This window comes from Rhagoletis zephyria, unplaced genomic scaffold (genome assembly GCF_001687245.7).
Source record: "Rhagoletis zephyria isolate East Lansing unplaced genomic scaffold, Rhagoletis_zephyria_1.1 Rzeph_scaffold_14618, whole genome shotgun sequence".
NCBI lineage: Eukaryota > Metazoa > Arthropoda > Insecta > Diptera > Tephritidae > Rhagoletis > Rhagoletis zephyria.
This window is the reverse complement of record NW_016171687.1, coordinates 1-14,097: the sequence shown is the minus strand read 5'-3', so window position 1 is coordinate 14,097 and position 14,097 is coordinate 1. Positions and strand designations below refer to the sequence as shown.

General features: G+C 34.7%; 1 protein-coding gene across 1 annotated transcript; it reads left to right on the top strand.

Annotated features, from left to right (window-relative positions):
- Nucleotides 1-4: 4 nt before the first annotated feature.
- On the top strand, nt 5-14,093 carry LOC108378649 (uncharacterized; the record flags this gene model as incomplete). The annotated part of the gene is made up of 11 exons (XM_017634954.1): nt 5-19; nt 553-687; nt 1,420-1,668; nt 2,501-3,709; nt 6,607-6,897; nt 7,769-7,942; nt 8,002-8,278; nt 8,335-8,487; nt 8,586-8,730; nt 12,007-12,162; nt 14,062-14,093. Coding segments are annotated over 11 exons (2,836 nt in total), but the record flags the coding sequence as incomplete, so codon positions are not given.
- Nucleotides 14,094-14,097: the final 4 nt, after the last annotated feature.

Genomic DNA, 14,097 nt, shown 5'->3' with positions numbered 1-14,097 from the left:
TATTGGACAGCATTTTCAGGTAAATTGGTTATTTCACATTAACTTATTCACATAGTTCCATCTAGCAATCGCAAACCTCTCCCAATATTCATTCTAAAATTTTTTAAAATTATTTAAATGTCTCACACTTTATCTTAGTTATCTTATGTATGTTTATTAGGGTGCCTCGCCAAAAAAATAGCGGTTTCCACCGGAATTATAAATTTTATTATACATAGTTTAAGACTTCGGACAAAAATCACATTATTTTGATACAGTCGATACAATGTTTAAACATTTTAATGCAGCTTTTTCGAAAAAAAATATTATTAAAAACCAATTTCATTTACGAAAAACTCGAATTTTGGGGTTATTTTCAAATCCGTCCAGCTCACGTAAATCTTAATATTTTTCCGAAGTATTTTGGCGGAAGTCTTAGAATATAATTAATTTTATAAGTCCGATGGAAAAACTTTACCGATTTTTTTTTTTGTATGGGTAGTGATACACCCTAATATTAATACACTAACAATCAATTTGTGCTTTTTTGTTTTTCTTTCTTTACTTTAACAGGTGTACTTACCGTGGGAAAATATCATACCAAAAAATGTTGCGCAGGGCTCCACCGTTATCGGCCTGTTGGTGTTCTTTTCCTATGCAATCGTCTTAAATACTGTTGTGCCAATATCTCTCTACGTTTCAGTAGAGGTAAGTAAGAGTTAGAAAAAAAATATTAAAGCCATTCTAAGAACATGACACAGTCCCACAATACTATACTTATACATTTTTGGTTATTGAGTGAAGTCAGAATTCAAAAATTTTCTTTTCTTTCATATTCAATGGTGGATTTTTTTAAGTTTAGAAAGAAAATGCGCGCCAGCTTCTGTACTTTAGCCATAGCCGCGCCAATTCGCGCATTTGTCTATGTGTAGTTAGTTGTTAATTTGCAACCCTCTAGGAAAGGGAAACGTTCCCTTTCGTCATACTGTTAATTTCTTTTTTATCATACGATACCGTTGGTGGGAAACTTTCCTCCTTCCTCCCTTCGGCCCATTGTCGATTCCAAATTTCTGCCTTGTTTCCATAAGCAACGAAGACATTACCAAATTACTTCGAATTTGCGGTGTGTTTAGAATTAATACGAAGCCCAATCAAAGACGAATACGGAGACGAACTCGTATACGCACACGAACACGAAGGGGAATACGAATATGTACGAATAAAGGATAAGAAGGCAAAAACATGCCGTTTTACAGGGTTGAGTGTTACGTCAAACACATTTAGCACCGAGGAAGGGCAACATTTTTTGAAAGAAGTAGAAGGTCTGAAATTTTAAGAAAAGGCAATTGTTTATTTTTTTTTAGTCATAAGCCTCAATATGTAACGTTGTATGCTTAATTATTTTTACTCACTGAATTTACTAATATTTTTCCCATGCAGGTTATACGTTTCGCCCAATCATTTCTAATCAATTGGGATGAGGAAATGTACTATGAACCTTCGAAAACTCATGCCAAAGCACGTACCACCACACTCAACGAGGAGTTGGGACAAATACAATATATATTTTCGGATAAAACCGGTACACTAACACAAAATATAATGACCTTCAATAAATGCAGTATTAATGGGCGTACCTATGGTGATGTATTCGACCTGCGTACGGGCGAAGTTATCGAAGTTACAGATGTAAGTTTTTAGTCTAAGAAGAATCAAACAATTTGCATTTGATATTGAGAGGAGCTAAACGTCCTTAACAAATTATTAACAAATTATTAACAAATTGTGCTGATGATATGTTTTTTTTTTTGAGGCTAAAACGCATATCAACTATTTATTTAGGACAAAACTAATTATGTATACACTTTATTTTCTCTAACTGCAGTTAAAGCTTTAAAGCAATTTCAAACATTGCAGCGATTTCTTGGCACAAATACTTACGTACATACTACATGCACACATACATACATACATACATATTATTGGCAGTAGTAGGGGCTATTGCATGTGGTTTAAATCACAAACAGAGGAGAATAATCAAATATAATTTAACTAACAGCTTATTTTTCATTAATAACTACATATGTATGTATGCATCCCCTTATACACACATATGTATGTACATTGGAAAGATAATATGGAAATTTCAGGCGAGGAATTGAGCAAAGCAAAAAAAAAGAGCTTTTATTGGACCCCTTTGTAAATATTGCAATGTCGCGTGTTTCGCACAAATTTGCAACCGAAATTGGAGTATAATTGAATTTGAGTAGAAATTTTGTGACATTGGCGCATTTTATCTTTGCACTCCTTCGAGCACCGACACTCACACTCATGCACAATTGTTGCCAAGCCAATTGAGTTCTTTTTTTTTGCATCCTTTGAGCACTTTGCACTTCACTTCACAATACTTCAGCTGTTCAGTCTTTGTCTACTATTTGACAACTATTTTTGTTTGTCTTAACAATTTTTTACATTTAGTTTTTAGTAAAAGAAAATCCTTAAAACATATTCCTTGTTGTAGAAGCAAAAATATGTACAGAATAGCAACTTTAATGTGAGCGGCAGCAATAGCGCCAATAAAAGCACGCCGGCACCAACAATACTATTGCACACCGCGGAGGTACATCCGAAGAAGAGCACAATTATGGTTTCCAGTCCCGAAGAAGGTGGCTCTGCAGACGTTACCATTGCACCGGCGAATTTGACAACCACACAAGACGCTTTATTGCCCATGACTGGTACTGTAACTGTTCAGACTGATTTGGCCAACAGTCCAACGCAAGAATACGCGCCCCATATTTCGGCGTCCAGCAGGCATCAAGCTCAATATGAAGATAGTTCCATTGGCAGCTCAACGCCTACGGAAGCTAAAGCGCAGCGAGTAACTTGGCGCCAACGTTCAACATCGCAGTCACCGACCCGTCGTATGCGACGTCAATTGTCGACGCGGTCCAATGCGAGCGATAAAGTAATGACATTCGGTGATTCCACACCATCAACACCGCATAGGGCACTGATAATGTCATTTGACAACAACAACACATCTAGCACCACAACTACTACACCCTTAGCAAAAGCCTGCACGAGCACCACGCCGCCACAATCGCCTGACATTACAACAATGCTGCCATCATTGACGATGGCGATGGCGATGAGGAAATCATCAGTAACATCCACATCAACACCTGCAACTACACCCTCATTGACATCAGTAACACCATCGCCATCAGCACTATCGTCATCTTCCCTATCGTCACTATCACAAATCACAACAACAATGCACTCAGATACATTATCACAGACGATGGTACTTTTGGGTACGCAGCAACAACAACAATCTCACACCACCAACGCGGCAAGTCGCACACAAAAGACACCAAACCAAAAAACCAAGAACAAAAGCCTAACAAAATCGCTTACACCAGATACAATTGGCAAAACATGCTCCAAAAAGCACTGTATGTCATGTTGCGCTTGCCATAGCCAGGAGTTCCAGTCAGCAGAGCATCCGAAAGGCAGCGCAAAATCAAAATTGAAATCCAACTTGAAATCGCAATCGAAAAAAATGCTTAAGCAAACATGCGAAAATTGTACAAAAAAATGCACTAATAAAAATCACACCAAAAACGTACGCATCAACAACAGCACCACCACAGTAACCGCCACCAATACCGATAATGTATTTAATTTCTATGACACCGGCTGGAGTTCGTCTCACCAAAAAGTGCACGTATGCATGTGATTTTGTACTCGGCTAACTGTAATTTGTGCGCTCAAGATAGAAATGTGTACGCTCGCGCAGTCGAAATCCTAAGCTGCATATATGTATTTAGTACTATGACGCTAAATACGTTTTTTGTTTGCTTTGTTTTGCCGCTTGATTGCTTCACGCACCCCTCCACCCTGTTTAAAAGCTTAAAACTGTGCCAATTTTTATAGTTGAATATGATTCAAGTTCTTTCTACAAACCTTTTAAAGCAGAGATGTGCGATTAATCAATTATTAATCAAATATTATTCAAAATATTTTCTTTTTAATTAATCATAATCCTGATTAACTGAAAAAATTGATTTATCAGGTTTACTCTAAAAAAATTAATTCAAATCTGAGTAACTTTTGTCATTTATCTTTTGAGTTTGCTTTCAAAGCAAATGAAATTGGTTAAATATTAGAATACAATCAGGGTATGTAAACGCTTAAATGCCTCGTAATTAAACAAGTCCTCGGGGTTTACGTGGTTACGGGCATTTGCGTTTAGATGAACTGGACGACTGAGTGGAAGATCGACCTATCTCGGCAGCCGGTTCGAAAACGTCCTATTTCAGAAAACTTTTCAAAAACGCCCTACTTAAAAATTTTTTTGAAGAACGCCCTATTTCAGAATTTTATTAAAAAAATACCCTATCTCAAAATTTTGGTGAAGAACGCCCTATCTCCAAATTCGGTTCAAAGACAACCCATCTCAAATGAAAGTGTATTGAAAATGTGCTTAGATATGGCGTTTTTGAACCAAATTCTGAAACATGGCATTCTTGAAAAGTTTTCTGAGATAGGGCGTTTTCGAACTGGCTGCGACGAATTGCCCAAATGTAACTTTCTTCTTCCACATAATGCCAAACAAATGGTAGAGGTTCTCCACTCATTATTCTTAGTGATAATAACCTAACATTATAAATCTGCATATAAAATTGTGGCTTTGGCTGTGAAATAAAATGCACATCGTTACTACTCGTATGTAATTAAAATATAACAGCAATTATTCGGGTCTCTTATTAATTAAAATGGAATTAACTGCTAAATAAATTATTTTGATTAATCAAATATTATTATTATTTTGTTAATGAATGAATGAGGTTTCGATTAATCAGCTTGTTCAATTAATTGATCAATCGTACATCTCTAGTTTGAAGCTTTATTTTTCCTAACTTTTTTGAAATTTTTTGATTTGATGTGAAACACTTCTGGCTTCGGTAAGGTAAAATTTTTCTTTGATGTGAAACGGTTTTTAACTCATGATATGAATATTAAATAAGTTATTAGTAAAAAATATTTTTAAAACAAGCTTTCTAAATATGAAACGAATCGGACCATAAAAACGGGCTTACCAAATATCTCCACTATAGCGCTATCTGCAAAAAATTCCCTTCAATATAGATAATATATATTATAAATATAAACTAAATCAGGCTATAGATGCAGAGTTTCGAAATATTTCGACATACGCGCCACCTACCGGCTAAATTTTTTGTGTAGTTATACGTTCCAAATATGAACCAAATCGGCTTATAAATACAGTGCAACCTAGCAGATTAATACCTCTTTCAAATTCCATTGTCATCGGGTTCTGAGCTAAGTTTGAAGTTTCAAGACTCTAACTTATCGGGAATGCTTCAGCTGTCCACGTCCTCAAAAGATTTCAGAAACACTTTGTGATTCAAGCCATACGATGAATGTTGCCTCATTCCATGACTGTGTACTGGAAAGTCAAGTGTTTTACTCATCTCTACTCTGAATCGCCGAGAGGATTTTATTGTATGTCTGGTCTAGTTCTCAAGCACTCGTTCGCTTCCTCATTTCTCCAAACACCACCACGCTGCAGTGGGGCTCAGCAGAGAGTGAATATGTCTTGTCTATTGGATTGTGGGAATTTTCAATATTCCGTAACTCAGGTTGAGTAGTAGGACCTTGATCGCAGCCTAACTGTGTATAACAAAGATGTACTTCAAGGAAAAACGCCCAGTATCCTTAAAAAGTTTGCATAGATCTCATCCTAAGAATATTACAGCAATCTACATAGAAGTATGGAAGTCAGTGTATTTTGTACTCCCGTCGTTCTCTGAAACGGGTTAGGACTACCCGCTTCTTCTGTGTAAAATTTCAAAGACGGACAACGTGATCTAAGCCTCTCTGTTAAAGGTAGAATTTTAGACGCCCTAAGCTTTTAGCTACTCCCAGTTGCAGGGCATTTAACATTTATGTCTCTAGTTGGAATGGATAGAAGAGTCTCTAACGCCGCCTGGAGTGGCGAGGAGACTCCACATACAAATTCAAATTATTTTCAAAGTTGTATTGGAAAGCTATGTCACATCAAATCCTGACTACTAACACTCATATGATTTTTTTTGTTGTGCTACTTTTTTGCATGCGCTATATAAAATAAAAAAATATAAATGTATCTATTATAATTAACATTATTAACCTTTCATGCCTCAGTGAGCTTCTAGCGGCGAACTAATTGCTACTTAAAGTTTCTCCTTTCCATCTACGGTCGGTTCGATTTACTTATGATGCCTGAGCTAAAATTGCATGCCGCAGCTTTCATTGTCACTAACAAATACAAATACATATACAAATAAATAATAATTGCTTTAATACTCCAAGAAACGCTCCAAGGCTTATTATAACTACAACCACTTATGTACATACATAGTGCATACATATGTACATGTACTTACACTTTAGTTCATAAATCAATTTATTAAATAAAATGAATTCAAAACCCGAGCAACTTGCCACGCTTTATCCATATAAATACATACAAACTGTTGTACATAACTATGTAGATTTGCGCATTTCTTAGCAGAGACATAAAAAAAACTTAACTCAAAATATTAAATATTTTTTAAGGCTCTCGAACCGGTGGACTTTTCGGCGAATCCCGAATTCGAACCCGACTTCCGCTGGTACGACAAGACCCTGCTGGATGCAGTGCGCTCTGACGAAGAGCACACCCAAAATTTCTTTCGCCTACTTGCGCTGTGTCACACCGTAATGCCGGAGTATGTGGAGGGACGACTCGAGTATCAGGCGCAAAGTCCAGACGAGGCTGCGCTGGTGTCAGCAGCACGAAACTTCGGCTTCGTTTTCCGCTCACGAACGCCAAATAGTATAACGATAGAAGTGATGGGTAATCGAGAGGTATGTACTTGTACACATGTAAATAGATAAGGGTCAATCCATGTCAAATCGTCCAATGTTTGGAAACGACCATTTTTGATTTGGATGAATTTTTATTATATAACAAAGTTGTGCGAAACAAAAAATGTTTACGTTTTTTTTTAATTACCGGGATTTTGCAAGTTTTTTTTTTTTTGAGTATCTCAAAAACTATTAGAGCTACAAATATGGTTCTGGTCTTGTTTTAAAGTTGTTATAAAGAGACTATATGTATATAAAGAACTTTAACACTTTTTTTTTATTCACTACCTCTAATTGATCTTAAAAGATTCTGAAATTTTCATGCGGTTTTCTTTTAATGATTTGAATTTTGGACTTTGAAAATTTTTTTTGTTTTTACTCTAATTAAAGTTGTGCTAAACAATTTAAATTTATTTTTAATTTGCAATTTGAAATTTTTTTTTTAAGTTAAAAAATTTCTTTGTTAAAAAACAGCTTGAAAGTTTCGATTTTAATTAAGATCAGTTGCAGGTATTGTATAAAGAAAGCTAATATAAAATTTGTCTTTCAAAAGTCTGAATTTGTTTTTTTATTTTTGGATTTTTTGAATATTTTTATACAGCTCCGAATGTCACCGTTAAAATGATACCAGAAGCATTTTTGTAACTATGTACAATAGTTTTAAAAATATTCAAAAAAATTACTTAAAAAATCCGGAAAATTGTGAAATATTGAACTTTCAAAAAAATAAAATATTATTTAAAACTTCATCCAAATCAAAAATAGTTGATTCCAACCATTGGTCGATTTGAAATGATTGACCCATAAACGTATTTTTTTTTTTTAACAGTGTAAAATTTAATTACTTATTTTTTTTCTCTTTTATTTACAGGAGTATGAACTTCTCAACATTCTAGACTTTAATAATGTACGCAAACGTATGTCGGTGATATTGAGGCGGGGCGATGATATTATACTGTACTGCAAAGGTGCTGATAATGTGATTTACGATAGGTTAAGCACTAGTCAAAGTGATATTAAGGCGCGTACTCAGGATCATTTGAATGTAAGTTGAAAATTTAATTATGCTCAAATAATATTTACGACCAAAAAATTGCTCTGCAGAAATTCGCTGGCGAAGGTTTAAGGACACTGGTACTTGCCGAACGACGACTTGACGCAGATTATTATATGGATTGGTTACAACGCCAACAAATAGCAGCTGTTTCATTAGACGCTCGCGAAGAGAAACTGAACGCCATGTATGAGGAGATCGAAAGTGAATTGATTCTGGTGGGTGTGACGGCGATCGAAGACAAGCTACAGGATGGTGTACCACAAACGATAGCCAATCTACAAATGGCTGGCTTGAAAATTTGGGTACTAACAGGCGATAAACAAGGTAAGCAGAAGTCATGTTTATCAGTTTGCGATTCTCTTTATGAATGCGATTTTTAGAAACTGCTATAAATATTGGATATTCGTGTCAATTATTAACCGATGAATTGGCTGATGTGTTCATTGTGGATGGCAGTTCACTAGAGGAGGTCGACAAGCAGTTGCGCCAATTCCGTGAATCGGTGCGAATTGTCAATCGTTTTAGACCCACACGTAAGTGACTGAACTACATACATATGTACATAGATACATATACATACATATGTACGTATAGAATTTCATTAAACAAACATAAATTCTTACACTTACAGCGCTCGAGCCGAATGTTAATCTGAATCTCAATTTAAATGGTTCGAATAATGCCGATCGTAATAGCACATCTGTGACGTATGGAACTGGCTTTCGTACGCAGGCCACACCACCGCCGGCGCCAGCGATATCTGTTGTTACCTTTAGGTGGGATGATGACAAAATTAAGCATAATAAGGGCGAACCGGACAGGTAGAGGGAACTCCAAAACAAACGCCGCACTTTTACACAAAAGAAACACAAATCTCCTCTCTCTCTCTCTCTCTCTTTCTGCTACTCTCTTGTTATTATTCCCTTTAGTTTTTTTTTTGGTTTGGAGGAACTACTTTAATAGATATTTTTTATAAGTATTATTTTATTATTATTTAACATCTGACTTTTCGTACCGAAGTACTTAATTTTAATTTTAATTTCAACTTATCTTAATTTTTCATTTTTAATTCGAATTTCACGGAATCTCACTGAAATATGCATACGTAAATAATCCGTATTAATGGGTATATTTCGTTTGAGTAGCAATTTTTAAAGCTGGAATATGTTTTATTTGTTAATAATGATTAATTCGTGCTTCACTGATTTAAAAGTAATATGTATTACAAACCTTTTAGGAATTTGACACAGCGGGTTTTGAAGAGTGCGAAACTGATAGACATATTAGGTCACAAGGTCAGGCGAGCAGGCAGGGTGTGGTTTTAAATTCTAGCTTAACTGCAATAATTTTTGATGTGTCGTGATGGAACACAACTCCTTTACGATTTAAAATCTCAAGATATTTCTTTATGACAAATTCTTTCAAAAGGTCCAATTAACGACAATTCATCCCAATTGATCTTTCGATTTCGTATTGAAGCTCCTCCAATCCTACCACTCATAGAGCATAACCTTCTTTTGATCAAGTTCTGCATTTGCCATCGTTTGAGGTGAATCATCAGGTCGGAAGCAATAATCCACTTCACATAACCGGTGGAGTAGTTGGCGCTGCCATTCCGTAGGGCCTGGATTCAAGCCCGGTTCAACCCAACATCAAAAACTAAAAAATAAATTTCTCTAATAGCGGTCGCCCCTCGACAGGCTCTGGCAAACCTCCGAGTGTATTTCTGCCATGAAAAACAGCTTCTCATAAAAAAATACAATATCCGTTCGGAAACGGCGTAAAACTGCAGGTGCCTCCACTTTGTGTGACAACAAAAATCGGAGGAGAAGCTCAACAAAACACTAAGATATGTGTGAGCGCCAAAATATCATTATTATTATTATCTATTGTTTTCTATTATTAACTTCATTCAGCCCATGTCGAATCCAAATGTCGAGCTGGCTACTTCATTAGCTGGAAATGAAAACACTTTTCTTTTACTGATTTTCAATGTTCCTGCAGCCTCTCGTATCGTGTAAAGTGGCGTTCCTGACGGAGAATCATCTTTGATATTAAAAATACCAGCTTGGAATTTCTTAAGCTAGTTTTGCGACTGTCGCTCTTCACCAAAATCTTTACGCAATTTACATATTGAAAATCTATATCACCTAACAAACGCCATGGTACTCTATATGACTACGGGGCGTATGAGTAACAATTTACTTTTGAAGATAATTTCTTTAGATTTTCTTACCGACTTCAAAAAAGGAGAGGTTATTAGTTCGCCGGAATTTTTTTTATTTGGATTTGTACCACGTGAAATGTTTTCGATGTTTCTTTTTTATCGGAAAGGGTGGTCTCACACGAATTTGGTTTAGTTCCGATCATTGGATCGGTCCTTAATTTGTATATGAGCATTGAAGTCTGTTGTGTTTTTTTTTTACTTCAAAAATACATGTTTCTACATATATACGTCTACATAGTACATTGAAGGCTAAATATATGTATCTACATTGCTCTAAGTAATTGACTAGTGATGCATTGTTCTAATATGCAGCCCACAATAAAGTAAAGATCATTAAAAAAACACTTATTATAGCCAATAAAGAAATGTAGAAACATATTCTGCTTATTTTTGGTATTTTCCTTTAAAAATTCTATATTTTAAACTTCACTTCTATGACTAATTCAATAGAAATCCTGCATGAGAATTTCAATTATTTCAAATGCCTAAATATTCGAAAAGAAAATTTTCAAAAAAATGTCGCTTATGTTATTTTGGCGGTTAGGGCTCGATATTTTGTAGCATTTTTCGTTAAAAAATCTACTCAAAATTCATAAAAAATAAAATAGATTTAAAATGTATTTTATAAAGATTTTTAAATCTATTTTACTTTTTGTCAGTAAGACCACTAGCTTATTATAGCGCACAGTTAAGAATTCTTAGTATGTCCACAAAGCTATTTTCTTCTTCAAACACAAACTCTTACATACAAACCGATACATTGGAAAAAAATCAAAACAAAATCACGCCATTAGAATCTAATAATAATAGCCAACAAGACAGTGCAATTTCTACATCATTTGATTATATTGTACAAGGATGATCCCCTCTATTGGTACTTGTTCCGCCCGGAAAGTAAATACTTATTTTGTACATTAAAATATATTTTAACACATTTAATAATCGTAATTATTCACATTCGCATTGTTTGTTTGTTTGTTCGTTCATTCGTTAAAGTACACTTAAAAATGTCGTTGTCGTTAAACACGTTTCTCGCATACATACATAAATATTACATATACCTAAAGACTTCAATGTACATAAATTAATGTAGGTCAAATTAGGATGCATATTTAGCTTTTGATTGCTTGGTTTTCACATTTCACCCACATCGATCATTGAGCTTTTTTATTCATGTTGTTACTGTTGGTTTTGCTCCTATTGAAAACGTCACTAATATTTGCTTTCGTTTCGTTCGATCGTGTTTGTATTAGCGATTTCTTTTTAGTAAAGAGCTAGCTATGTATTGTACTGAATTTGATAAATATTTATTGAGAGACTTTTAAAACTACAATCCGTTAAAAAAAGTGTGTTGCATTGTTTTGTTGAACATGTTTGACATGGTTTGTGAATGTTGTCAGTTTGTATTATGCATATGTATGTATGTATGTGGGTATGAGTGTGTCCCTCGCTGCATTCATCATTTTCGTGCACTAATAAGAAAAACTAATTAAGTACATAATGCCATAATTAGTTTTACTGGGGTTTACTTGTCTACCGCCGATATCTATGCATGCATGTATGTATGTATGTATGCAAGTCATTTTTACGACAATTTTTTACCAACATCAAATGTAAATAGCTGCATACATACATACATATGTACTTGCAGCATCGCTTCATTTGTACCGTTTCTGCACAAATTGCCATCTATGCGTTTTTTGTATTTTCTTAATTTTTATTTTATTTATTTCTATATATATATGTGTATGTACATATTTATGCAACTTCATGCATCCTTCATTGTCTCAATATTAACGAATTGCTTTTCAAATTTTAACTGCAGCGCCGAATGTAATGAACTCTATGACAATATCGAGAAGGGTGCTGATGGCGCGACCACATTACATCCGGATGAAGTAATCGAAGAGAACACCGGCTTCGCGATTGTTGTCAACGGACACTCGCTAGTTTACTGCCTCTCACCGGAGTTAGAATCAAAGTGAGTGTTTTTATGTCAAATATGTATACATACATACCTACTATTGCATAAATGTTCTTCGTCATGAATTGCTTTCCACCTCCATTTTGAAACCGTCACTTGTTTACATTTTTGTGTGGTGAAATAAAACAATTTCAAAACATTACACTGGTATACAGCAAAAATGCACACTGGATGACCCTATCCAATCCCAATGTAGATTCCGAAAATGGAGTTAATTTTTTTTCTATAGATAAGTTTTCGAGATATTGGCAATTTGCCGATATTCAGCTAAAAATGTGGGTCCACTTAATAACATATATATTACAAAACAAAGAAATAATCTTGATACAAAATATGGCAAATGAAAGCTAACAATATTCTATATTCTCCTTCAACCGTATCTAAATCATTTTGCGATATGCCTGATAGTTTCTGGGAAAATACATAATCATTGCAGATTTTTTGTTTTTTTTTTATGAAAAAATTATAATAAAATTTAAACTTTAACAGGGAAAAAAATTAAAACAACAAATTCTGTGCCGATTTTTTTCTTTTGTGTTACAAAGAAATCCAATAGAAATGCGCCAGGATTTTTTTCATTGAAATAATAGCAGGAAAGAATGTCACTCATACGCCATGTACACGCACAAGAAAATCCTTCCGAATTATTGAACCATTCATAGGTGTTTAAGCAATATTTCACTACATAATATTCGCAGAAGCATTTAATTGGGAAAGAATGGGCAAAAAAGTGTAAAATAAAAGGAGATTAATGAGATCAAAGTTGACTTAGAATAACAGCACTGACTATATTATACTGGTTTAGGATTTCAACCTATATAGTTATATACCTTGTTTATACCTAAACAAACAACAAAAGGCTGATTTGCCTCAACATATATTTCTTTCAAGAATTTATACCTTTGTCGTTATGGCGCACTCGCTGAAACCGTATTCAAAAGTAAACAAACTTTATAATTTTTATTCGATATTTCTTAAATTATTTATTTGCGCGGTGTAACGAAATGGAAGTGAACAAGAATTCAAATTTGTTATAATAATAATTCAAATTTAAAATGGGCTGTATAAAGAAAACCAGCCTTTTTTCACTTCGCGTCAAATTAGTGATGTGTTTATACCAGTTTTCTAAAAAAGCGATTTGAAAACAAATTCGAGTCAATACACTTTCGAATTCCTGAGCGTATTGAAAGTTGGTTTATNAGTTTTCTAAAAAAGCGATTTGAAAACAAATTCGAGTCAATACACTTTCGAATTCCTGAGCGTATTGAAAGTTGGTTTATGCTTCCGTTTTGAATCACAACGAACTGGGTCAAAGCGCTTTATGTGTTGGTATAAACAAGGTAATAGTCATAGTTAGGTAGGTGCCGAGAATGCTCACACAACTACAGAAGCATTAGCGTTTCTAGTGTTTTTAAACCTGTGCAGCGATAGCAAGAATAAACCAATGAGCCAGATTATTACTGTAGACAGAACTTGGGTTCATTACTATGAGCTGGAGTTGAAGCAGGAGACCATGCGTTTCAAAAAGTACCATGGACTACAAGTGATCTGCATTAAATTTTTAACCCCTTGAGCTTTATCGCGCGGACTTATTGACCTGCTCTTATAGATCGATGAGTGTAAATCCTAACCGACTTCCAAAAAAGGAGAAGGTTATCAGTTCGTCGGAGTATTGTTTTTTTTTTTATATATGTTACCGCATAACTTTGGGCCAGGTCAACCGATTTCGATAAGTGTCTCAGAGGTGGTCCCATACTAATCTGGCTTAGATCCGATCATTGGATCATGAAATATATATATATACATATGTATATTTTTTTAAGTAGATTTTTTTTTTGCTAAAAATTACTTGTTTATATTTATTTTTATTTTTTTTTGTTCTTTTGCCATTTTAAGATTCTTGGACATCGCTTCACAGTGCAAAGCAGTTAT